At 40.3% G+C, this 27,572-nt stretch overlaps 1 protein-coding gene across 1 annotated transcript in view; it reads left to right on the plus strand.

The window, feature by feature from the left end:
* The first annotated feature begins 5,871 nt into the window (after nucleotides 1-5,871).
* Nucleotides 5,872-27,572, plus strand: part of LOC117522089 (vasoactive intestinal polypeptide receptor-like) — a 105,869-nt gene continuing 84,168 nt past the window's right edge. The window contains exons 1-2 of the mRNA XM_034183466.1: nucleotides 5,872-6,014; nucleotides 19,425-19,512. Of these exons, the coding sequence (XP_034039357.1) occupies nucleotides 5,955-6,014; nucleotides 19,425-19,512 (148 nt within the window). The 5' untranslated portion in view covers nucleotides 5,872-5,954. The remainder of the gene's footprint in view (nucleotides 6,015-19,424; nucleotides 19,513-27,572) is intronic.

A 27,572-nucleotide genomic window follows, 5' to 3' on the forward strand; every position in this document is an offset into this window, starting at 1 on the left:
TGACACTGTAAATCATGAAATATTGCTAACTAAATTACAGAAATATGGAATCAGAGGATTAGCATATGACTGGATAAATAGTTATTTACATGGTTGGTATCAGTATGTTCAATACAATAACATTGATTCCGAACTTCGGGAAATTACGTGTGGGGTGCCCCAGGGTTCGGTCTTAGGTCCTTTGTTATTTATTTTATATATAAATGATATGTTATGTGTCACGGGTACTGAGGTGTGTTCTTTTTGCAGATGACACAACTGTATTTTGCAGTGGTGATAATCTTGAACAGCTTCTTGACACGGTGGTAAACGAACTGAATAAATTTAAGGCTTGGTTTGATGCTAATAAATTGTCACTTCATCTTGGGAAAACCAAATGTATGATTTTTGGAAATAAATTTGTGCCTAAATGTAAAAGTGTAACCATTAACAATATGGAAATACAGATAGTAACTGAGAACAAATTTCTAGGTGTTATAATTGACAATAAACTCAGCTGGAAACCTCATATAAATGATATAAAATTTAAAATGTCAAAATCTATCGCTATCATGTACAGGGTCAAGGACATATTGTCCCAGGATGGGCTACTTAGATTATATTATTCTTTAATTGTACCATATATGACATATTGTATCGAACTCTGGGGTAATACTTACAAATCAAATACCAATCATGTATTTCTTTTACAAAAACATGCCATCAGAATCATCTGTAATAAACCTTATCTTGAGCCAACGCATTCTCTGTTTATGACTTTAAATTTACTGAAATTTAGAGATTTAGTGGATTATATCACCATACAAACTTTGTACAAAGCTAATAACCAGGCCTTGCCACTTTAGGTCCAGAGCCTGTTCAAGATCAGGAAATCTGAATACAGTTTACGAGGATGCATGTTTTTTAAGAAGCCTCCCGTACGTACTAATGTCAAGGGTTTTTGTGTTTCAGTTAAAGGGGTGAAGATTTGGAACAAATGTCCTGTGGAAATTAGATTATGTAGTTCTTTTGTCTGTTTTAAGAAACATTATAAGAAATTAATAATTTCTGGATATAAAGAAAATAAATTAAAAAAAGATGTATAAATTTGTGGATGTATGTATTTAATTTGCTTATTTGTATATATAGGAGTGTGAGCATAAGTGTAATTATATGTTGGACTTGGACTTTTGGGATGGGGTATGAGGGGTGGGTAATTTATAAGCTTTGCTTCTTCCCACCCCCTTTTCAGGCACACGGTGTTTAATTTGGTCTTGTTTTTTTGATTTGTTTGATATATTGTCTTTATGCTGCTGTGTTGTTGCTGAAATAAATTCTATTCTATTCTATTCTATTCTATTCTATTCTATTCTATTCTATTCTATTCTATTCTATTCTATTCTATTCTATATGCTCTGGAGAGAAGGAGAATTCAGTAGGACTAAGACTGAATACATGTGTGTGAATGAGAAGGAGCCCAGTGGAATAGTGTGGGTAACAAGGAGTAAAGGTGGTGAAAGTAGATACTTGGGGTCAACTGTCCAAAGTAACGGAGAGTGTGGTAGAGAGGTGAAGAAGAGAGTGTAGGCAGAGTGGAGTGAGTAAAGAAAGGTGACAGGAGTGATTTGTGACTGAAGAATATCAGCAAGAGTGAAGGGGAAAGCTTACAAGACAGTAGTGAAACCAGCTGTGTCGTATGGCTTAGAGACGGTGGCACTAACAAAAAGACAGGTGGCAGAGCTGAAGATGTTGTGATTCTCTTTGGGAGTGACAAGAATGGACAGGATTAGGAATGAACATATCAGAGGGACAGCTCAGGTTGGATAGTTTGGAGAAAAAGTGAGAAAGGTGAGATTGAGATGGTTTGGACATGTGCAGAGGGTATATAGGGAGGAGGATGCTGGATGGATGGAGCCGCCAGGCAGGACGAGAAGAAGGAGGCCAAAGAGGAGGTTTATGGATGTGCCGAGGGAGGACATGCAGGTGGTTGGTGTGACAAAGGAAGATGCAGAGGACAGAGTGAGATGAGAATGATTGATCTGCTGTGGCGACCCGTAACAAGAGCAGACGAAAGAAGAAGAGGAGGAAGAGTGTTGAAGTGACAAGTAAAATTCATGTTTCCCAATTCTGTCTTTCATACCAAGTAATAACCTGTATTTTGTATCACCCATTTTCAATCTTTAACCCTAACAGAAAGATGTTATGAGTGATGAACCACCAGAGAAGAAATCTTGCTTTTTAGACAAAAACAAATGCATGATATGATATGATATGAACTGTAATATGGGTAAATAGCCATCAGGCTCAACCTCAACTTTGGAATCCCATTGGTAATGAATGGGTGAATCAAGAGGGACAATTGGATCAATGTTTTTTTGAAGGAGAGGCTGCTCCTGTGGACGTGAGGGATCTCACGCATTTGTACGGCATTGACCCTAACTGCAATGACCCAAGGAATGTCAATGTCTGACTTCAAGACTGAATTGTGTGGATATGTGTTCTTGTACATATTGCAACAACAAACATGTTTGTTCGATGATGATGTTGATGATGATTAAATTAATGAATAATAAAGGATTATTAACGGAGTGTGAGGTCTGTACGGAAAAATATCAGACTGAGGTGTAAGTGCGAAAAACACACAGGTCTGATATTCCCGTACAGACTGAGCAAGTGAGGTTAATAATTTGTTTATTATGTTAGATATATTTGTATGTTTATCGATTGTTTTCTTTATTTGTTTTGGTATTAAGTAGTTATTTGTTTTCTTTACTTGTTTTGGTATTAAAGTAGTTATTTTACACTTAGGATTGTATTCTTATGGCCCGGTCACACGGCACTTAATGAAGGGAAACGAAGCCCTAATGAAACAAGAAATCAGGACTTTCGTTGACTTTTGTTGGCATCGTTAACCTTCGCTCAGCGGTTGCTTTGTCAGGATTTTTAAACTGTCAAAGAATTTGAACGAAGGACAACAAAACCCTCAATTCGTCCGTATATAGTTTTGCTGTCGTTCTTGACGGTTTCTTATCGTTTGCTTAGTTTTTGTAACGTTAGCCTTTCGTTTGACTTTGTTCAACCAGCTGAATGTTTTCACACAGTACAAAACCCGGTTTTTGAGCGGCTTTGTGGAGGAGCTGCAGCTCCGTCCTAGCGCAAAGTCCTGGAACACAGAGATGCAGACACACACTGCTCCAGCAGTCACTCCAGCTGCATTTTGTTAGCTATCTGCACTGCTGCACACTGAATGCAAATAGTTACCTGAACTGCTGCACATTTAATGTAAATAGCTATCTGCACTGCTGCACATTGAATGCAAATAGCTATCTGCACTGCTGCACATTGAATGCAAATAGCTACCTGCACTGCTGCACATTGAATGCAAATAGCTACCTGCACTGCTGCACATTGAATGCAAATAACTCCCAACCCTACTGTAGCTACACTAAATGTAAATAGCTACCTGCATTGCTGCACATTGAAAGTAGCTACCTGAATTGCTGCACATTGAATGCAAATAGCTACCTGCACTGCTGTAAATTGAATGTAAATATCTACCTGCAGTGCTGCACATTGAATGTAAATAGCTACCTGCACTACTGTAAATTGAATGTAAATATCTACCTGCACTGCTGCACATTGAATGGGAATAGCTACCTGCACTACTCCACATTGAATGTAAATAGCTACCTGCACTACTGTAAATTGAATGTAAATATCTACCTGCACTGCTGCACATTGAATGTAAATAGCTACCTGCACTGCTGCATATGAATGTAAATAGTTACCTGCACTGCTGTAAATTGAATGTAAATATCTACCTGCAGTGCTGCACATTGAATGTAAATAGCTACCTGCACTACTGTAAATTGAATGTAAATATCTACCTGCACTGCTGCACATTGAATGGGAATAGCTACCTGCACTACTCCACATTGAATGTAAATAGCTACCTGCACTACTGTAAATTGAATGTACATATCTACCTGCACTGCTGCACATTGAATGTAAATAGCTACCTGCACTGCTGCATATTGAATGTAAATAGTTACCTGCACTGCTGTAAATTGCATGTAAATAGCTACCTGCACTGCTGTAAATTGAATGTAAATATCTACCTGCAGTGCTGCACATTGAATGTAAATAGCTACCTGCACTACTGTAAATTGAATGTAAATATCTACCTGCACTGCTGCACATTGAATGGGAATAGCTACCTGCACTACTCCACATTGAATGTAAATAGCTACCTGCACTGCTGCATATTGAATGTAAATAGCTACCTGCACTGCTGTAAATTGAATGTAAATATCTACCTGCACTGCTGCACACTGAGTGTAAATAGCTACCTGCACTACTATACATTGAATGTAATTAGTCAATATCTACCTGCACTGCTGCACATTGAATGGGAATAACTACCTGCACTACTCCACATTGAATGTAAATAGCTACCTGCACTGCTGCATATTGAATGTAAATAGCTACCTGCACTGCTGTAAATTGAATGTAAATATCTACCTGCACTGCTGCACACTGAATGTAAATAGCTACCTGCACTACTATAAATTGAATGTAAATAGTCAATATCTACCTGCACTGCTGCACATTGAATGGGAATAGCTACCTGCACTACTCCACATTGAATGTAAATAGCTACCTGCACTGCTGCATATTGAATGTAAATAGCTACCTGCACTGCTGTAAATTGAATGTAAATATCTACCTGCACTGCTGCACACTGAATGTAAATACCTACCTGCACTACTATAAATTGAATGTAAATAGTCAATATCTACCTGCACTACTATACATTGAATGTAAATAGCTACCTGGACTACTGTACACTGAATGTAAATAGCTACCTGCACTACTATACATTGAATGTAAATAGCCACCTGCACTTGCGTTATGTTCTCAAGGTCGGTGTTGGGTCACTTTGGCAAACTGATCAATCAGGAGGTGAGAATTCATATTTCCGTGACTGGACCTTCTGTGAAAACACACTCGGGCTGTATGCTGTTTTATTATTGTCTCTGACTTGCTTCTAACAGCCAGGTGACAGCTGTCATTGCCTGGGATGAGATTAAAACACCAAGCTGACCTAAAATGAACTGTTGTACATTAACTTGACTTTATTGATGTGTCTAACCCATTTGAAAATGACCAAATTACATGTATTTGTATTGAGTTCAGTGATGTTTTAACTGAGAAACTCCGCCCCTCGAGGTTAATCTGCCTGCATACCGACCTTGAGAACTTTAACCCTTTTGTGTCCATCCTCAGATGAGTCTACGGTGCCCAATAGCTACCTGCCCTACTGTACGCTGACTGTAAATAGCTACCTGCATGTGTCATATTTTAACCCTTTAGCGTCCCCCCTCAAATGAGATGATGGTGCCCAATACCTCTACCTGCACTGCCGCACACTGAATGTACCATCAGCATCGCTGCACACTTACATCTCTATCATGTACATTTCCAATGCTATATCCTGACTGAGCTACCTGCACTACCTCATTGCACAATTTTATTTTTGTACCTGTGAGAGTGTGTGTGTGCGTGTGTGTGTGTGGTATGGAGGCACTCCATGTTCACTGCTGCGTGCTGCTGTAGGCTTTTTTTTTTTTTTTTTTAGTGAACAGTGCACTGGAAAGTGTGCAGACATTTAAAACAGAACAAATGTGCAAAAAAAGCTCTGCTGTCTGTTTTTTTTTTTAGGTTGTTCCCCTTCTCAGTACGTACACCCTCATTGGTTGGTTCGGTCAGTGATGAGGTTTCATTGGTTGGTTTCTTAAGGTAAATCCCCAGTGAGGAGGAGGAGGGAGAAGATTCCGCTCCAGTCGGAACTCGGTTTAGTCTGACAGAAGAACTGTGTTGTGTTTGCGTCAGAATATTTTGAAACGTATTATTTCACCTGTGGCAATCTGTATGTGTGTGTGTTTTTTTTTAGCGAAGAAACTGTTTTAAGGGACATGCTGGTAGAACTTTCAAAAGGCATCTTCATTATAGTCTCGTGCATCATGCTGGATCCGGTGAGTACCTGAAATACTTCATGACAGCTGCTCATTTTTCAAAGCTGGACCACAGAGATATTTATTGTCAGAAGAACTTTGGTTTGGAAGTGTTTTCTGGGTGCAGTGAGCGCAGAACATAGCAGTTGATCAACGGTAATTTAACTGCCATTTAACCGTTAAAAGTCACACCTGTCAAATTCCTCAGCACGTCTGTTTAAAACTATAAAAGGAATACGCGGTTCATTTCTTAAGAAATTTGTCCTCATTTGCCTGTGAGGTAGAAGGGCGACTTCAAAATGAATCTTGGTGGAAATATGAGTTACAATTTGGTGGTTATCCACATGTGATTATTCTTTAACATGCCTCATTACCAACAATTCTGCTTTGGCTCCAATGAGTGCTGTTATATAATTCACTGTCTTTATAAATAAATATTTTTTTTGAATATATAAATAAATAAATAAATAAATATATATATATATACAGTGAGGAAAATAAGTATTTGAACACCCTACGGTTTTGCAAGTTCTCCCACTTAGAAATCATGGAGGGGTCTCGCACAGTCGACATGTACCTAAGATGAAAATTTCAGACTCCTCCATGATTTCTAAGTGGGAGAACTTGCAAAATTGCAGGGTGTTCAAATACTTATTTTCCTCACTGTATATATGTGTGTGTGTGTGTGTGTGTGTGTGTGTGTGTGTGTGTGTGTGTGTATATATATATATATATATATATATATACATATACGAGGTCTATTAGAAAAGTATCCAACCTTATTATTTTTTTCAAAAACCATATGGATTTGAATCACGTATGATTACATCAGACATGCTTGAACCCTCGTGGGCATGCAAGGGTTTTTCACGCCTGTCGGTTACGTCATTCACCTGTGGGCAGTCTTTGAGTGAGGAGTGGCCCACCCTCTCGTCGTTTCTTCATTGTTTAGGAATGGCTCAGAGACTGCTGCTTTGTTTGATCAAAATTTTTTCAAAACTATAAGGCACAACTGAGTGGACACCATTCGATAAATTCAGCTGGTTTTCGGTAAAAATTTTAACGGCTGATGAGAGATTTTGGTCTGGTAGTGTCGCCGTAAGGATGGCCCACGGCGCCTGACGGCGATCTGCGCTTTGAGTTGAAAACTTCCACATTTCAGGCTCTGTTGACCCAGTAAATCATCAGAGAACAGAGAACTTTCAGAAGAAGTCGGCATGAGGAGTTTATTCGGACATTCCATTGTTAACGGACATTTTGTAATGAAAGAACGTGCGGGCAGAGTCACATGTCGGGCCGGACCGACCACGGGGGGTCGCGACAGGAAAAACACCTCCGTTGGAAACCTTAACGGACAAGTTGGAACATGCCCAAGCTGTTAAATAATTTCTCAGTTACTCACTTGTTGAAAGCCATCAAAAGCCGCCTGAATTTTACAAATGGTTTTCAACACGGAGGTGTTTTTCCTGTCGCGGCGCACACAGATTCACCGAGTCGTCACGGAAACGACTCGGCGAATTTGCGCGCACTTCTTTCATTACAAAATGTCCTTAAACAGTGGAATGTCTGCATAAACTCCTCATGCCGGCCTCTTCTGAATCTTCTCTGTTCTCTCACGACGTCCTGGGTGAATTAAGCCTTAAATTAGGATGTTTTCAGGTCGAAACAGGCCGACGACGGCACCTGGAAGCGCTCCGTGGGAAGTCCTTACAGCGACAGAAACACCCCATAATCTCTCATCAGCCGTTAAACTTTTCACCGAAAACCAGCTGAATTTCTCGAATAGTGTCCACTCGGATATTCCTCACAGGTCCAGAAAAAAGTTTGATAAAGCAACGCGCGCCGTCTCGAGCAGCGTGTGAAACAAAGGAATTCAGCTGAGAGGGCGGGGCCACATCTCACTCAAGGCCTGCCCACAGGGAAATGATGTCATCGACACGCGTGAAAAAACTCACGCATGCGCACGAGGGTTCAAGCATGATTGGTGTAATCGCATGTCAATCAAATCCATATAGTTTTTTTTTTTTTAATAAAACTGCCGGTTAGTTTTATAAGATACCTCGTATATATATATATATATATATATATATATATATATGTATGTATATATATATATATATGTATGTATGCATATATATATGTATGTATATATATATATATATGTATGTATGCATATATATATATATATATATATATATATATATATATATATATATATATATATGTATGTATATATATATATATACAGTGTTGCCACAGTTACTTTGAAAAAGTAATCCAATTACTGATTACTCCTTGAAAAAGTAACTTAGTTACTTTACTGATTACTCAGTTGTAAAAGTAACTAAGTTAGATTACTAGTTACTTTCCCCAGCTGCCAACAACAACCCTCTGCCACCTCAACATGACAATGATGCTTGTTTTGCCAAAACTCACTTTATAGTCACCCTTTCTTGACTTCAATGAAAATAAATACTTGTTTTATAAAAAGTAAAATAAAGACCTCTTTCTTGAACTCATATTTAACTGTTGACAGCACTGTAAAAGTAAAACTTGCAATTTCTAAACTACATTGTTTATAAATGTATCTATTAAATTCATTCTAACATTTTTCTAACATTTAAATTTTTATTATTTTAAGTAGTATTAGTAGTTGTAGTAAAAAAAGGCTTCAAAACTGGACCTTTAATCTAGGGGTGTTGTGGGGGGGGGGGGGGGAGCACATCCCTGCCCCACGCCCCCATTCCATCTGGATTCGCCCCTGCTTTGGCGTTTGAGCACAAAGAATGGATAACATTTATTTATACAGAAAACATGACCAGATTTACAGGTAAGAAAGTTTTGTGTTTTCACATCATGTGGTCCTCAGAAAGAGAGTTTAGGTGCATTTGAGTGGAAAATAGTGTTAGTTGTTGACGCATCACGGAGGATCAGCTGCTTTTAGCAGCAGATAGATAGCAGGCTCGGAGAAAAAAAAGCAGAAAAAATGTCTTTGTAAAGTTCAGTGCAGGTGTGCTGTTGTCACCGTGCTTTAAGAGGTGAGGACGAGTCGTAGCTGCTGCAAAAAAACGCGGATGAAAAGCTCACAGCTCGCTTAAAGTGGCCAGTTCAGTCGAACCCCGACCCCCTGCCCACGGACCAAGTTTAATGCTGCTATCGACCCACAATGAAAAAATAATAGTAACGCACAGTGACTTGGAGAAGTAACTTTAATCTGATTACTGATTTGGAAAGATTAACGCGTTAGATTACTTGTTACTAAAAAAGTGGTCAGATTAGAGTAACGCGTTACTAAGTAACTAAGTTATATTAAATCAATACCTCATTTTTATTGTCAGTACTATGCAAATGTTTTAGACACCCCAAAATTTTGTTGATATTTTAGTTGACTCTGGAAAATCAAATTTTAACTATCCAAGCTGTCCTATTTCAGCAAATATCAATTCCCTGGGACAGTTGCTGTTGATCACTCAGTAATATAGTAGTAATAATAATAAAATACAAATAATGAATGTTTATGAGTTCAATGGTACTTTAATTTAATTCAGAGAATGATGGAACATGCCATCCTCAACTCATGAACTATTCAGGCCATTGAAAGAATGGAAAACATTCATTATTTTTCATATAATGGCAAAAATAGATCCTTGCCATTTGATATTTTATTAATTTTTATATAATGGCTGAGTGGATCCTTGTCATTTGATTGGTGCTTTGTATGTCACATGACATGGATTAATTTGTCCCATTTGTGTTGCATTGGATTTAGAGTGCATTTTTTTTTTTTTTTTGTAGTACACACACACGCACAAGCGCCGACCCGGTTACGTTTTGTGGACACGCGGAAGACAACGACTCTACCGAGACAAGTGGTTGAGCTAACTGACGCTGCTAATTCTTGTAACACATACACACACATACACAAAATCCACTCCGCTGTAAGCTGTCTGGATGCATGAAGAACTGTTCAGATGAAAAGCTGACATGATTTTTGGCTGAACTGAGGAACGACACAAAGTCTTTTTTTTTAAATGGAAGTCCGAAGTCAGTGCACAGCATCACTGGACTACACGTCACAATTTGGACTTTAGCACCAGTGGAACACCAAAATGTAAGTTCCTTTTCTGTTGTTTATAAATTAATAAAATATCAAATGACAAGGATCTATTTTAGCCATTATATAACACAAATGATGAATGTTTTTACATTCTTTCAATGGAACAAATATTTAATGCGGTGAAAGCTGGAACAAGCCATTCAACTTGGCTTTGCCTCATTGAATGGTATGTTCCAGCTTTCACCTCATGAAATATTAGCACTATTGAATTCATAAACATTCATTATTTGTCTAATAAACAACAGAAAAGGGACTTATATTTTGGTGTCCATCACTGGTGCTTAACAGTCCTACATGAACTTTAAATAGGAGTCTATATATATATATATATATATATATATATATATATATATATATATATATATATATATATATATATATATATATATATATATATATATATATATATATATATATATATATATATATATATAGACTCCCAACCAGTCCCAGCAGAAGACTGCCCCTCCCTGAGCCTGGTTCTGCTGGAGGTTTCTTCCTGTTAAAAGGGAGTTTTTCCTTCCCACTGTCGCCAAGTGCCTGCTCACAGGGGGTCGTTTTGACCGTTGGGGTTTTTACGTAATTATTGTATGGCCTTGCCTTACAATATAAAGCGCCTTGGGGCAACTGTTTGTTGTGATTTGGCACTATATAAATAAAATTGATTGATTGATATACACTCAACAAAAATATAAACGCAACACTTTTGGTTTTGCTCCCATTTTGTATGAGATGAACTCAAAGATCTAAAACTTTTTCCACATACACAATATCACCATTTCCCTCAAATATTGTTCACAAACCAGTCTAAATCTGTGATAGTGAGCACTTCTCCTTTGCTGAGATAATCCATCCCACCTCACAGGTGTGCCATATCAAGATGCTGATTAGACACCATGATTAGTGCACAAGTGTGCCTTAGACTGCCCACAATAAAAGGCCACTCTGAAAGGTGCAGTTTTATCACACAGCACAATGCCACAGATGTCGCAAGATTTGAGGGAGCGTGCAGTTGGCATGCTGACAGCAGGAATGTCAACTAGAGCTGTTGCTCGTGTATTGAATGTTCATTTCTCTACCATAAGCTGTCTCCAAAGGCGTTTCAGAGAATTTGGCAGTACATCCAACCAGCCTCACAACCGCAGACCACGTGTAACCACACCAGCCCAGGACCTCCACATCCAGCATGTTCACCTCCAAGATCGTCTGAGACCAGGCACTCGAACAGCTGCTGAAACAACTGGTTTGCATAACTAAAGAATTTTTGCACAAACTGTCAGAAACCGTCTCAGGGAAGCTCATCTGCATGCTCGTCATCCTCATTGGGGTCTTGACCTGACTCCAGTTCGTCGTTGCAACTTAGCACAGCCATTGAAGAGGAGTGGACCAACATTCCACAGGCCACAATTGACAACCTGATCAACTCTGTGCGAAGGAGATGTGTTGCACTGCATGAGGCAAATGGTGGTCACACCAGATACTGACTGGTATCCCCCCCCCCCTCCCCCCAATAAAACAAAACTGCACCTTTCAGAGTGGCCTTTTATTGTGGACAGTCTAAGGCACACCTGTGCACTAATCATGGTGTCTAATCAGCATCTTGATATGGCACACCTGTGAGGTGGGATGGATTATCTCAGCAAAGGAGAAGTGCTCACTATCACAGATTTAGACTGGTTTGTGAACAATATTTGAGGGAAATGGTGATATTGTGTATGTGGAAAAAGTTTTAGATCTTTGAGTTCATCTTATACAAAATGGGAGCAAAACCAAAAGTGTTGCGTTTATATTTTTGTTGAGTATATGTATAGGGTGTCCCCAAAAAACATACATTTAAAACACTCAGTTTGACCCTTAAATGCTACAAACTTAATCACTTATGTTTCTTTTTTACTTACAGAGGCCCTGAAGTTTATGTTGATGCTAAGTGAGACTCAGGAAAATGCCAAGATTAACCATAGTACAGCGAATAAAAATTATTGAGTTTTGGCACCAGACCAAGAGTGTCAAACAGGTGCAGCGATTTATGCTAGACTGAAAAATGCAGGTCCAATATTGACATTGGTATGAAAAACTTCAACCTTTCAGCTTTCTGTCCAGCCATAAATTTATTTCCTAGACATATGCTTTGACCATTTTCCTTTGAGGTGTGGCAATGTCATCACAAACCTCAATGTATGTAATCCAAAGAAGAGGACCGTGGATTGAACATGTCATCAATTATTGAACTGTGACAAAGAGACAAAGTGGGAAACCTTTGGTATCAAATGTTAATATAAATTGTGTGTCACGGTTCCCCATTTCGGTTTTTTCTTTTTGTTTGTTTGTTTGTTTTTTTCCATTGTTTTTCAGCCAGTTCCTGATTTCTGATAAAACTAATTTTATTTTGTGCAGCTATTGCTTGGAATGATAGATCACGTACTGAATTTAAGCCCGCCAATACGTTAATATAGATACAACCACCATATAAAGAGTATGATTGAGCGAAAATTATTATATTCACATAGTCACATTTTGTGACTTACATTTTTGCTGTTCGGGATTAAACTAGAAGGAACAGCGCTTTATGTTTTAGCCCCATTTCAAACGCTTAAAACTGTTTTACAGATGTTTGTGTTGTGAAAGTGTAGGAACACGGACCCACAACGGGGTGTAAATGAACGGGCAATGGATAAGCCAAACAGTAACAATTTAATGTTGTAAATTGTACACAACGGAATACAGACAATAACAGGTTTGGAACTACAGTCAATTACACGTTGAGTGACGTGTGGGCAGGCTTGAGGATGGAGACGCCCGTCCAGAACCGAGCCAGATCCCACACGGCCCCCACCGCCAACGGATCTGAAGAACACCAGAGCCGTCAAGTCCTGGGTCCCCAGGTGGCCACCGTCTCCAGCTGTCAGACCTGGCACTGCTGGCAGAGAACAAAAACAGCACAGATGAGTGTGAGTACGCACACTCAGTAATCCCACTGTCTGTGTTCCTTTGGGAGGGAGCACCTCCACCTCCAATCACACACACGTGCAGCTCCTGTCTAACCACTTATCTGGATGGGGTGTGAAGCGAAGCCGTCGCTGATCACACCAAATGGCAATCCCATGGATAAGGAAACACTTACAGGAAAAACGGCTGCAAAGAAGTTCAGACTATAAGTTAGTGTTCAGACACAGCAGAGAATATTACCTCTAAGGTAGCTGATTTCTCGGCGGGGAGGTGGAGTGGCAGTCCGGCCTTTATGGTGATGGTGATGTGATGTGGATGAGTGACAGCTGGTGCTGATGACGAGTGACAGCTGTCACTCCCGGTTGCTATGACGCCCTCTCTGCTTGAAGCCCGCGCTTCAAGCAGGGCACCATCTGGTGGTGTTGGGCCAGCAGTACCTCCTCTTCAGCGGCCCACATAACAGTTTGTAATGTTTACAAACTTTTGTGAGAAAGTAAATGTGCTAAGAAATGTTGAATACAGTGGTACCTCGCTATAACGCGGTTCACCTTTCGCGGCCTCTCAGTTTCGCAGATTTTTTTTTTTAGTGCAATTTTGCATGCTTCTTTTTTTTTTTTTTTACAACGCATGTGTTCTGCATCCTTATCAGTCGGGCCGGTCGCAGCACTGGTCGGCATCACCGCGATTGTTCTCACTGCCTCCTAAACGCAGCAGCGGGCCACTCACACCACCCTCCTGTCTGCTGTGCTGCGCCAAATCTGGCAACAGGTCCAGAGACTACGCTCACTGTTTTGATGCAAATGTAGACTGCAGCCGCAGAGCTCCGTGGCCATCGAGAGAGGACTTGGATTCTTTGTGGGTTCCGCATCCGTACCCCAGGAGGCAGTGAGCGAAGGGAGAGTACGCGCATTATGTTCTGCGTGTGTCTGTTTATAATCTTCTTGCACAGAAGAAAGAGTGTTTACACAGGAGAGAAAAGTGAGAAAATGTTAAGGTCTGTTTGAGAAAAGTGTATAAAGTGTGTAGTGAGGGGTTTTACAGGCTTAAAACATCTATAATAATTGCAAAAAATAGCGCTGACTACTTCGCGGATTTCGTTCATCGCGGGTTATTTTTAGAACGTAACTCCCACGATAAACAAGGGACCACTGTATAGTCAAAATATATTTTTGACAAGAAACATTGTTTCCAACTCTAAAAACTGTTTGCAAACCCAAAAGTCGCTACTTTTGTCAGTATTCGCCGCTCAGTGAGATACGGGCTTAAGAGAGCTAGAAGACTGATTTCAACAAACGGATTCACATATGCTGATTTGTATGTGATGTCATGATGACTTCATCTGTCCTATAATGGCACTATATGCTGTTGTGACAGTTTGTGATCCAAGATTCACAATTTTCTTAGTAACCTCTGAACATACAGTAGTGTTCAGAATAATAATAATGCTATGTGACTAAAAAGATTAATCCAGGTTTTGAGTATATTTCTTATTGTTACATGGGAAACAAGGTACCAGTAGATTCTCACAAATCCAACAAACACCAAGCATTCTTCTTACTTATAAGGTTTTGAATAATCAGGTCCCATCTTATCTTAGGGACCTCATAGTACCATATCACCCCAATAGAGCGCTTCGCTCTCAGACTGCAGGCTTACTTGTAGTTCCTAGGGTTTTTAAGAGTAGAATGGGAAGCAGAGCCTTCAGCTTTCAGGCTCCTCTCCTGTGGAACCAGCTCCCAATTCGGATCAGGGAGACAGACACCCTCTCTACTTTTAAGATTAGGCTTAAAACTTTCCTTTTTGCTAGAGCTTATAGTTAGGGCTGGATCAGGTGACCCTGAACCATCCCTTAGTTATGCTGCTATAGACAGACGTGGGTCATTCTTCAAATAATCACCCCACACCCATGAGTGGCTCCTTCTTCAGCCTTCATTATTCGGTGGGACCGAGGCTTTAGACTGCTGGGGGTTCCCATGATGCACTGAGTGTTTCTTTCTCTTTTTGCTCTGTATGCACCACTCTGCATTTAATCATTAGTGATTGATCTCTGCTCTCTTCCACAGCATGTCTTTTTCCTGATTCTCTCCCCTCAGCCCCAACCAGTCCCAGCAGAAGACTGCCTCTCCCTGAGCCTGGTTCTGCTGGAGGTTTCTTCCTGTTAAAAGGGAGTTTTTCCTTCCCACTGTCGCCAAGTGCTTGCTCACAGGGGATCGTTTTGACCGTTGGGGTTTTTCTGTAATTATTGTATGGCTTTTGCCTTACAATATAAAGCGCCTTGGGGCAACTGTTTGTTGTGATTTGGCGCTATATAAATAAAATTGATTTGATTTGATTCATGATATGCACACTCTTAAGGCTGAACGTGCTTTTCTGTTTGAAAGCCTGAGGAAAATGGGACGTTCAAGACATTGTTCAGAAGAACAGCATAGTTTGATTAAAAAGTTGATTGGAGAGGGGAAAACTTATACGCAGGTGCAAAAAAATTATAGGCTGTTCATCTACAATGACCTCCAATGCTTTAAAATGGACAAAAAAACAGATGCGTGGAAGAAAACGGAACACAACCATCAAAATGGATAGAAGAATAACCAGAATGGCAAAGGCTCACCCATTGATCAGCTCCAGGATGATCAAAGACAGTCTGGAGTTACCTGTAAGTGCTGTGACAGAAGACACCTGTGTGAAGCTAATTTATTTGCAAGAATCCCCCTGCAAAGTCCCTCTGTTAAATAATAGACATGCAGAAGAGGTTACAATTTGCCAAAGAACACATCAACTGGCCTAAAGAGAAATGGAGGAATATTTTGTGGACTGATGAGAGTAAAATTGTTCTTTTTGGGTCCAAGGGCCGCAGACAGTTTGTGAGATGACCCCCAAACTCTGAATTCAAGCCACAGTTCACAGTGAAGACAGTGAAGCATGGTGGTGCAAGCATCATGATATGGGCATGTTTCTCCTACTATGGTGTTGGGCCTATATATCGCATACCAGGTATCATGGATCAGTTTGGATATGTCAGATTATTGAAGAGGTCATGTTGCCTTATGCTGAAGAGGACATGCCCTTGAAATGGGTGTTTCAACAAGACAGTGACCCCAAGCACACTTGTAACCGAGCAAAATCTTGGTTCCAAACCAACAAACTTAATGCCTCGCAGATGTGAAGAAATCATGAAAAACTGTGGTTATACAACTAAATACGAGTTTAGTGATTCACAGGATTGCTAAAAAAGCAGTTTGAACATAATAGTTTTGAGTTTGTAGCGTCAACAGCAGATGCTACTATTATTGTGAACACCCCCTTTTCTACTTTTTTTTACTAATAGCCCAATTTCATAGCCTTAAGAGTGTGCATATCATGAATGCTTGGTCTTTTTGGATTTGTGAGAATCTACTGAATCTACTGGTACCTTGTTTCCCATGTAACAATAAGAAATATACTCAAAACCTGGATTAATCTTTTTAGTCACATAGCACTACTATTATTCTGAACACTACTGTAGAAGAGTATGTGTCCAGTCAATCGCCCCAGAATCTGAGACCTGTGTGTATCTGGTCCTCTCATGTTACCACAGTATTCAGATTGGCACCATGCTGCTCCTCAGACAAGATCTGCAACTTTTTAAATAAGTTTACTCAGTGGGACTATCAGCCAGGCATTGACACTTGAGTCACAATAACATATTTTATCTTGCTGATCTCATTTCTTATCCGAGGATAAAGTGGATTATTGAAGCAATTAGACTTCTGCTGCTTTCCCAAAAGGACACCATGGCAACAGCTTCTCTCATCTCCGACCGGTGTCTTTATCTAAACCATTCGCCTGTAGCAAAATATGCATGATTCATGCTGAAATTCATTTAGAGGTCAAAGCCCCAGCACACCAATATGTGTATGCATATTCAAAGACGTGACGGATGTATCGATAGAATCGGTTTGGGCGAACCGGCTCATAATGATGGATGGGTTCCTTGTGTGTTTTTGACTTAATGGTCCATCATTGATCACATATTCTTCAGTCACAGCACTGGGCAAAGTTATATGATAGATGTAACCTAAGGAGGAAAATGAATTACTTGAGTGTCCATGAGTGTGTGTTGGTAGGGGAGGGGGATGATGGAGGGTTGCTTATCTAATGGCAAGCAATTGCCCTTCACAACCACTCTGATTAAAGTCTATGATAACAGACTCATCCACATAAGTAAAGGTGCCCTGACACTTGCAAGACTTTGATCCGTGCACTTGCACGCACTTAGTCGTGACAAACCCACCCGCTGTGTTCCCAGCTGGATGCCCCCGCATTGTGCGCTGGATGTTGCGTATACAACAATGTCACATGTGACAACTTTTTCACCTCCTATGAACTTGGCCAGCAACTCCTGAAAAGGAAAAAGACCATGGTTGGCACTGTTTGGAAAACAGTGCTTGTTTCGTACCTCCCAAAAAAAGAACAAGAACGTGGTCCTGCTGAGTATGCTGCACAAGGCAGCTGAAATCACTGATCGTGAAGACAGGAAGCCATCATCTTGGACTACAGCTGCACTAAAGGGGGCGTGGACAACCTTGACAAGGTTATTGGAATGTACAGCTGCAGAAGGATGACTGCACGCTGGCACCTGGTCATCTTCCAAAACAGCCTTGATGTCTCATCATACAATGCCTTTGTGATATGGCAGATGATCCACCAACTTGGAAGGCTGAGAGGAAGAACAGGAGGAGGATTTTCCTAGATCAGATGGGAAAAACTCTTGTCATCCCATGCATCGAAAAAAGGGAGCGCCTCCCCCACACAGAAGCCTCTGCAGCACTTGTGAGAGCTGCTCAGGGAGCTGAATCTTGTCCTGAGCCACCTGATGCTGCAGCTGGGTCAGGCAAGAGAAAAAGATACAATTTCTGTCCCTGGAAGAAGGACTGAAAGATGAAAGTTGTGTGCTGCATGTGTCAGAAATACATCTGCAAAGCCCATGCTCACGTTTACACATACTGTCCCACATGTGCTAAGTGGAGTTGATGTACTGGATTGTTCAATGTCAAGTCACATTTTGCTGTTTTGTTATTAGACAAGAGAAGAGAGAAGAGATGTATTTAATAATTATAAGAATATTAATAAAGAATAAACTTGGAAAAGTTCCAGACTATTGACTGTTATTTTTCCTTTTAATAAAATTAATTCAAAAGTAATAATAGTAATAATATGATATATAGTAATATGATATGATATAATAGTAATAATAAACCTTTCCTGTATAAAAGAAAACTATTATGACAGTTGGGTTGTGGTAAAATAAAACAAAAAAAGAAAAACATGATAAAGTTGAGTTGATTTGATGAATAACAGGATGTTTCATCATGCAAAATAGATATTGGATTTAAAATTCAATTAAGCTGCTTTATTTTAGGGCTTTGGTGAAGGCGAGTCATTTTTGACCCGTAGGAAGCAGGGTGTGGCCAGAGAGAGAGAGAAATACCCATCACCAAGAACCAAGAGAGAGACAAGAGAAACAGTAGACAGACCCAAGCAGAAAAATCCCAACAAGAGAATAAACAAACCAAAACCCTGATAATACAAAACTAAGAATGTTAGGGCCCCTTCACACATAATACGAATAAATACAACTCAGGGCGACTCATGGCAGAACAGCTCGTATGAGCGAACCACAGAAACATTGTGCCGACGAGCAGGTGTGCACGATGCCACTGTGACAGTTTGTGCATACAGGAACACAGTGCGTGCAGCCGCATGATGTCACACACATCTGAGACACATGCACTACATGTGTGTGTCTGTTTGCAAAGCCACACTTGTGGGGCACTTAGACAAATTTCACATCCAGCTTGACAGTGATTGTCTGCTGACTGTTGTCATGTTAAGTGTGAATGGCCACACATTTTAAGTGCCACGCGAGTGGTGTTAGATGTTCATGCTTGTCAGCTGGAATTTGGCCGACACCTGCCGCGAGAGGGTTCGATGGGCTCTCACAGCGCAGACTCTGTTTTTCGCAGATAGTTGTAGCAACAGGTGTACAAGGCATTAGAGGCAGCTACGATTTTACACGTATTGCATACAATTCCTGCTTCATGCACACTTCATGCACAATCTGACCAAATTCGCACTATGTGTGAAGGGGCCCTTAAGATGCTTAAAAATAGAAAGCAAAGTTATTTTTTTATCATCTTCTTTTGTTCATTCAAAATTAAAAAAGAAAAAAGCTCTGATCCATGACTAAAAACCATGATCCCATCTGAACTATGAGTTTTGTGATCTGTTATGCCCCTAATGACTGGTGATTACCAGTGTTCAGTCTTCATTGTTGCATATTTGTCAAAATTATGTAAAACGTTTGTAAAGCTAACATTTTCTCATTGCAGGTGTTTTCAGTTAACATGTGTGACATCAAGAAGGAACTAGAGAGGGAAAAGGACCTGTGTCTGGCTCAGATTGAGAATAAAACAACAGGTATTTAGTTTCTTTTCTATCTCTGATACCTTTGCTTTTCTCATCTAACACTAAATTCACAGCTTGACACTGATGTAGTGACTCAACACAGATGCTTTAAAGACATCAAAGCTGTTTAAAACATGTCTCTGTCCATAAAGGAATCAAATTACCTGTAATGGCACAGGCACAGATCCCTACACAGAGAACCACAATGATGGTAGATAAAAATTGGTTTATTCAGGACATTTCCAGCAGGCTATGTAACAGCAATCAACAGTCACAGTTCGTAAGCAGTATCGGTTGTACTATTAAGACTTGGTAGACTAGAAATAGTCCGATTTAATCCATAGTCATATTGTACATAAATTTAGAACAATCTTGCAGAGGTCCCAGTCCTGATGGTGAAGGGATACATTGATTTCAAATCCTACCATTGAAAGAACACAGAGGCAGAGCCTACCCCAGGCATCAGACAGGGGCTAACTGTTGGCAGTGGGATTGAGGAAGTAGTGTTTCAGGCCAGTAACTCCAGAGAGGCGAGTTTAAATTGATATTTTAAAATAATGTGTACATTTGCTCTTGGTCTTGAGTTGATAAAGTAGGTCAGGTGCTTCCTCTTAGAGAAACAGCCGTTAATGATTAGGTGAATCTCAATGAAAGCTTTGAAATCTGAGTCTTTCTGGTAGAACTACCTTTCTCAGAAATAATAAGGCTTGTCGATTACTCAGGTGGAGGTCAGTAACATGAAAGATCAGTCCAACAGGTGACCATGTTTTTAAAGGGAGGAGCAGAAGAGCTATACAAAAACACAAGCAGAGGTTCAACACACAGAGATCTGCCATACCAGGCAACCAAATTAGGAATAGGCACGCAAGCCTAAGGAAGCACGGAATGGTAGCATGAGTCGACGACACAGGGACAAACACTGAGAAGCAATGTGAATGAGCAGGGATGAAGCTAGACAATCTGGCGTGGAGGCAGCACATTGTAAGAGGTTATAAAGGCCAGGAAACAATCGTGGAGGTGCAGAGACACTGATTTGAAAATCAGTGAAAAGAAAGTAAAACTATACAGACAGCATGGGAGGGATGTAGGAGTAAAAGCACAGGAGATAGTCTAACACAGAGGATAATCACTACGGACTGTGAAGAAAATCTTTCATGGAGAAGAATCACTGAAGATCATCTAACATAGAGGAGAATATCACTAGAGAGCAATGTAACCCCATGGAATCATACTACTCAGGAGGTACTATCACAAACCCAGAGACCAGAATAGAAGACCAGAAACATGACCCATGATTTTACCCCATTTTATTGTGAATGAATCTTGAGTGATGCTTACTGTATTCACGGTACATTATCAATCAATCAATCAATCAATTTTTTTATATAGCGCCAAATCACAACAAACAGTTGCCCCAAGGCGCTTTATATTGTAAGGCAAGGCCATACAATAATTATGTAAAACCCCAACGGTCAAAACGACCCCCTGTGAGCAAGCACTTGGCTACAGTGGGAAGGAAAAACTCCCTTTTAACAGGAAGAAACCTCCAGCAGAACCAGGCTCAGGGAGGGGCAGTCTTCTGCTGGGACTGGTTGGGGCTGAGGGAGAGAACCAGGAAAAAGACATGCTGTGGAGGGGAGCAGAGATCGATCACTAATGATTAAATGCAGAGTGGTGCATACAGAGCAAAAAGAGAAAGAAACAGTGCATCATGGGAACCCCCCAGCAGTCTACGTCTATAGCAGCATAACTAAGGGATGGTTCAGGGTCACCTGATCCAGCCCTAACTATAAGCTTTAGCAAAAAGGAAAGTTTTAAGCCTAATCTTAAAAGTAGAGAGGGTGTCTGTCTCCCAGATCTGAATTGGGAGCTGGTTCCACAGGAGAGGAGCCTGAAAGCTGAAGGCTCTGCCTCCCATTCTACTCTTACAAACCCTAGGAACTACAAGTAAGCCTGCAGGGGTGATATGGTACTACGAGGTCTCTAAGATAAGATGGGACCTGATTATTCAAAACCTTATAAGTAAGAAGAAGAATTTTAAATTCTATTCTAGAATTAACAGGAAGCCAATGAAGAGAGGCCAATATGGGTGAGATATGCTCTCTCCTTCTAGTCCCCGTCAGTACTCTAGCTGCAGCATTTTGAATTAACTGAAGGCTTTTTAGGAACTTTAGGACAACCTGATAATAATGAATTACAATAGTCCAGCCTAGAGGAAATAAATGCATGAATTAGTTTTCAGCATCACTCTGAGACAAGACCTTTCTGATTTTAGAGATATCGCGTAAATGCAAAAAAGCAGTCCTACATATTTGTTTAATATGCGCTTTGAATGACATATCCTGATCAAAAATGACTCCAAGATTTCTCACAGTATTACTAGAGGTCAGGGTAATGCCATCCAGAGTAAGGATCTGGTTAGACACCATGTTTCTAAGATTTGTGGGGCCAAGTACAATAACTTCAGTTTTATCTGAGTTTAAAAGCAGGAAATTAGAGGTCATCCATGTCTTTATGTCTGTAAGACAATCCTGCAGTTTAGCTAATTGGTGTGTGTCCTCTGGCTTCATGGATAGATAAAGCTGGGTATCATCTGCGTAACAATGAAAATTTAAGCAATACCGTCTAATAATACTGCCTAAGGGAAGCATGTATAAAGTGAATAAAATTGGTCCTAGCACAGAACCTTGTGGAACTCCATAATTAACTTTAGTCTGTGAAGAAGATTCCCCATTTACATGAACAAATTGTAATCTATTAGACAAATATGATTCAAACCACCGCAGCGCAGTGCCTTTAATACCTATGGCATGCTCTAATCTCTGTAATAAAATTTTATGGTCAACAGTATCAAAAGCAGCACTGAGGTCCAACAGAACAAGCACAGAGACGAGTCCACTGTCCGAGGCCATAAGAAGATCATTTGTAATCTTCACTAATGCTGTTTCTGTACTATGATGAATTCTAAACCTGACTGAAACTCTTCAAATAGACCATTCCTCTGCAGATGATCAGTTAGCTGTTTTACAACTACCCTTTCAAGAATTTTTGAGAGAAAAGGAAGGTTGGAGATTGGCCTATAATTAGCTAAGATAGCTAGGTCAAGTGATGGCTTTTTAAGTAATGGTTTAATTACTGCCACCTTAAAAGCCTGTGGTACATAGCCAACTAACAAAGATAGATTGATCATATTTAAGATCGAAGCATTAAATAATGGTAGGGCTTCCTTGAGCAGCCTGGTAGGAATGGGGTCTAATAAACATGTTGATGGTTTGGATGAAGTAACTAATGAAAATAACTCAGACAGAACAATCGGAGAGAAAGAGTCTAACCAAATACCGGCATCACTGAAAGCAGCCAAAGATAACGATACGTCTTTGGGATGGTTATGAGTAATTTTTTCTCTAATAGTTAAAATTTTGTTAGCAAAGAAAGTCATGAAGTCATTACTAGTTAAAGTTAATGGAATACTCAGCTCAATGGAGCTCTGACTCTTTGTCAGCCTGGCTACAGTGCTGAAAAGAAACCTGGGGTTGTTCTTATTTTCTTCAATTAGTGATGAGTAGAAAGATGTCCTAGCTTTACGGAGGGCTTTTTTTATAGAGCAACAGACTCTTTTTTCAGGCTAAGTGAAGATCTTCTAAATTAGTGAGATGCCATTTCCTCTCCAACTTACGGGTTATCTGCTTTAAGCTGCGAGTTTGTGAGTTATACCACGGAGTCAGGCACTTCTGATTTAAAGCTCTCTTTTTCAGAGGAGCTACAGCATCCAAAGTTGTCTTCAATGAGGATGTAAAACTATTGACGAGATACTCTATCTCCCTTACAGAGTTTAGGTAGCTACTCTGCACTGTGTTGGTATATGGCATTAGAGAACATAAAGAAGGAATCATATCCTTAAACCTAGTTACAGCGCTTTCTGAAAGACTTCTAGTGTAATGAAACTTATTCCCCACTGCTGGGTAGTCCATCAGAGTAAATGTAAATGTTATTAAGAAATGATCAGACAGAAGGGAGTTTTCAGGGAATACTGTTAAGTCTTCTATTTCCATACCATAAGTCAGAACAAGATCTAAGATATGATTAAAGTGGTGGGTGGACTCATTTACTTTTTGAGCAAAGCCGATAGAGTCTAATAATAGATTAAATGCAGTGTTGAGGCTGTCATTCTCAGCATCTGTGTGGATGTTAAAATCGCCCACTATAATTATCTTATCTGAGCTAAGCACTAAGTCAGACAAAAGGTCTGAAAATTCACAGAGAAACTCACAGTAACGACCAGGTGGACGATAGATAATAACAAATAAAACTGGTTTTTGGGACTTCCAATTTGGATGGACAAGACTAAGAGACAAGCTTTCAAATGAATTAAAGCTCTGTCTGGGTTTTTGATTAATTAATAAGCTGGAATGGAAGATTGCTGCTAATCCTCCTCCTCGGCCCGTGCTACGAGCATTCTGACAGTTAGTGTGACTCGGGGGTGTTGACTCATTTAAACTAACATATTCATCCTGCTGTAACCAGTTTCTGTTAGGCAGAATAAATCAATATGTTGATCAATTATTATATCATTTACCAACAGGGGACTTAGAAGAGAGAGACCTAATGTTTAATAGACCACATTTAACTGTTTTAGTCTGTGGTGCAGTTGAAGGTGCTATATTATTTTTTCTTTTTGAATTTTTATGCTTAAATAGATTTTTGCTGGTTGTTGGTGGTCTGGGAGCAGGCACCGTCTCTACGGGGATGGGGTAATGAGGGGATGGCAGGGGGAGAGAAGCTGCAGAGAGGTGTGTAAGACTACAACTCTGCTTCCTGGTCCCAACCCTGGATAGTCACGGTTTGGAGGATTTAAGAAAATTGGCCAGATTTCTAGAATGAGAGCTGCTCCATCCAAAGTGGGATGGATGCCGTCTCTCCTAACAAGACCAGGTTTTCCCCAGAAGCTTTGCCAATTATCTATGAAGCCCACCTCATTTTTTGGACACCACTCAGACAGCCAGCAATTCAAGGAGAACATGCGGCTAAACATGTCACTCCCGGTCCGATTGGGGAGGGGTCCAGAGAAAACTACAGAGTCCGACATTGTTTTTGCAAAGTTACACACCGATTTAATGTTAATTTTAGTGACCTCCGATTGGCGTAACCGGGTGTCATTACTGCCGACGTGAATTACAATCTTACCAAATTCACGCTTAGCCTTAGCCAGCAGTTTCAAATTTCCTTCAATGTCGCCTGCTCTGGCCCCCGGAAGACAATTGACTATGGTTGCTGGTGTCGCTAACTTCACATTTCTCAAAATAGAGTCGCCAATAACCAGAGTTTGATCCTCGGCGGGTGTGTCGTCGAGTGGGGAAAAACGGTTAGAAATGTGAACGGGTTGGCGGTGTACACGGGGCTTCTGTTTAGAACTACGCTTCCTCCTCACAGTCACCCAGTCAGCCTGCTTGGGATCTGCCAGGGGGAACTAACGGCGGCTAAGCTACCTTGGTCCGCACCGACTACAGGGGCCTGGCTAGCTGTAGAATTTTCCACGGTGCGGAGCCGAGTCTCCAATTCGCCCAGCCTGGCCTCCAAAGCTACGAATAAGCTACACTTATTACAAGTACCATTACTGCTAAAGGAGGCCGAGGAATAACTAAACATTTCACACCCAGAGCAGAAAAGTGTGGGAGAGACAGGAGAAGCCGCCATGCTAAATCGGCTAAGAGCTAGTAGCTACGCTAACCTAGCGGATTCCTAAAAACACGCAAAGTGAATAATTTAGAGGTGATTCAGCAGAAGGAGTGCTTTAGTTAAGGCACGTAAAGATTACACTGGGAAACAAATCGTAATCTAGATAACTAGATCAATCTAACTGCGCAGATTAAACAGCTAACAGATACAGAAAAACACCGCTGTGCTCCGGAACAGGAAGTGATACAATACCGCAGTGAGAGCCAACCACCAGTAGAGGCCTGTCGCATGACTCGCATTATGCAAGACTTATTTTGTTAAACGTTAGTGTTTAACACAAATCTCAGCAAATGACCTCCTGACTATTGTAACATGCACTTCTGTACGTCATGCATACTTAGATCCATAAGTAGTTGGACAATGATGCAAGTTTTTGTAATGTTGCATCTGTACACTGCCACAAAGGAGTTAAAATGGAAAAAAAAAAAAAATCAACTTGTTGGGTTGTTTAACAAAAACTGTCACATTACAGCCAGTTTTATATATACAAACCCAGTTCCAATGAAGTTGGGACGTTGTGTAAAATGTAAAAAACAGAATACAATGATTTGCAAATCCTCTTCAACCTATATTCACTTGAATACACCACAAAGACAAGATATTAATGTTCAAACTGATAAACTTTATTGTTTTTGTGCAAATATTTGTTCATTTTGAAATGGATGCCTGCAACACAATTCAAAAAAGTTGGGGCAGGGCAACAAAAGACTGGGAAAGTTGATGAATGCTCAAAGAACACCTGTTTGGAAACAGGTGAGTGTCATGATTGAGTATAAATGGAGCATCCCCAAAAGGCTCAGCTGTTCACAAGCAAAGATGGGGCGAGGAACACCACTTTGTGAACAACTGCGTGAAAAAACAGTCCAACTGTTTAAGAACAATGTTTCTCAACATTCAGTTGCAAGGAATCTAGGGATGTCATCATCTACAGTCCATAATATAAAAAGAAGATTCAGAGAATCTGGAGAACTTTCTAAAAATAAGCGACAAGGCCGAAAACCAACATTGAATGCTCCTGACCTTTGATCCCTCAGTCGGGATGCATTAATAACCGACATCATTGTGTAAAGGATCTTATCAGGAACACTTCAGAAAATGCTTGTCAGTTAACACAATTTGTGGCTACATCTACAAGTGCAAGTTAAAATTCTACCATGCAAATCAAAAGCCATACATCAACATCCAGAAACGCCGCCTCCTTCTCTGGGCCTGAGCTCATTTGAAATGGGCAGATGCAAAGTGGAGGATTTGCAAATCATTGCATTCTGTTTTTATTTACATTTTACACAATGTCCCAACTTCATTGGAATTGGGGTTGTACATCTGTCATGAAGAAATACAAACAGTGTGGTGCTGTATGGTAAATATGTCTGGATTAGGCAGACCAAGATTGAGAATAGTGAGGGAAGCCATCAAGACACCCATTGCTGCTATGAATGAGTTAAATCCATCTGTGACTTTGATTGGACAAACTGTGCATGGTCCACCAACCATGGTCCAACTGTCCGTTGTCCACCACCAGTCACGGCTTTGTAGTGGAGTGAAAGAGAAGGATTTTCATACACAAAAAGGAATCTAAGCCACAGAAGCCTGTAATTCCTTTATAGAGTTGTCATCGGTGTCTTGGTGGCTTCCCTCATTTTTCTACATGATGAGCACATCGTGATTGTTTCATTTAAACTTCACTGTGGTGGTGTGCAGAGGCAAAAGTGCAAAAATTGTCACTTTCCAAATACTTATGGAGCTGACTGTGTAATGCATTCTGTAATCATTTCTTGCCTTTGGCTTCTATTATTATGATTATTGTTGTTTGATATTGTTTTGCGTGCCACTGTCTTTTCATGGTGATAAAACATTAAGCGGGTGTGAATATAAAATGACCTCATTCTGTGTCCTGAGACAAAAACACTGGAAAAGTCACAGTGATCTACTAAGTGAAAACAACAGTGTGTAACGAAGGGCGGCGAGCTGTTTGATAAGTCATTGTGACAGTGCGTTAGCTGTTTTGGGGCTGCAGCTATACAACGACACCTGACCTACGTGAGCGAGGTCTGGCTGCCACGGCAACTCCCGTCCACACAGTACTTCTAACTCAGTGACTGTCAGATTCAAAGAAACTTGACTGACATGACCCTGTAGTGTTATAATGGTGCAAAAACACACGGGGAACACTGCAGAACACACTTTCCAGAACAGAACATACTCAGAATGGTACAAATGTTTAGCAAATGTAAAAATCAGAAGAGTTACAAAATGCTTCATTGTGTAACTGCTTTGGTCAGTCCCTGTTTGACAGAGACAAACTGTGGCGCGAGAGTCCAGATTTCTTTCATTTC

This window comes from Thalassophryne amazonica, chromosome 12 (assembly GCF_902500255.1).
Source record: "Thalassophryne amazonica chromosome 12, fThaAma1.1, whole genome shotgun sequence".
Taxonomy (NCBI): Eukaryota; Metazoa; Chordata; class Actinopteri; order Batrachoidiformes; family Batrachoididae; genus Thalassophryne; species Thalassophryne amazonica.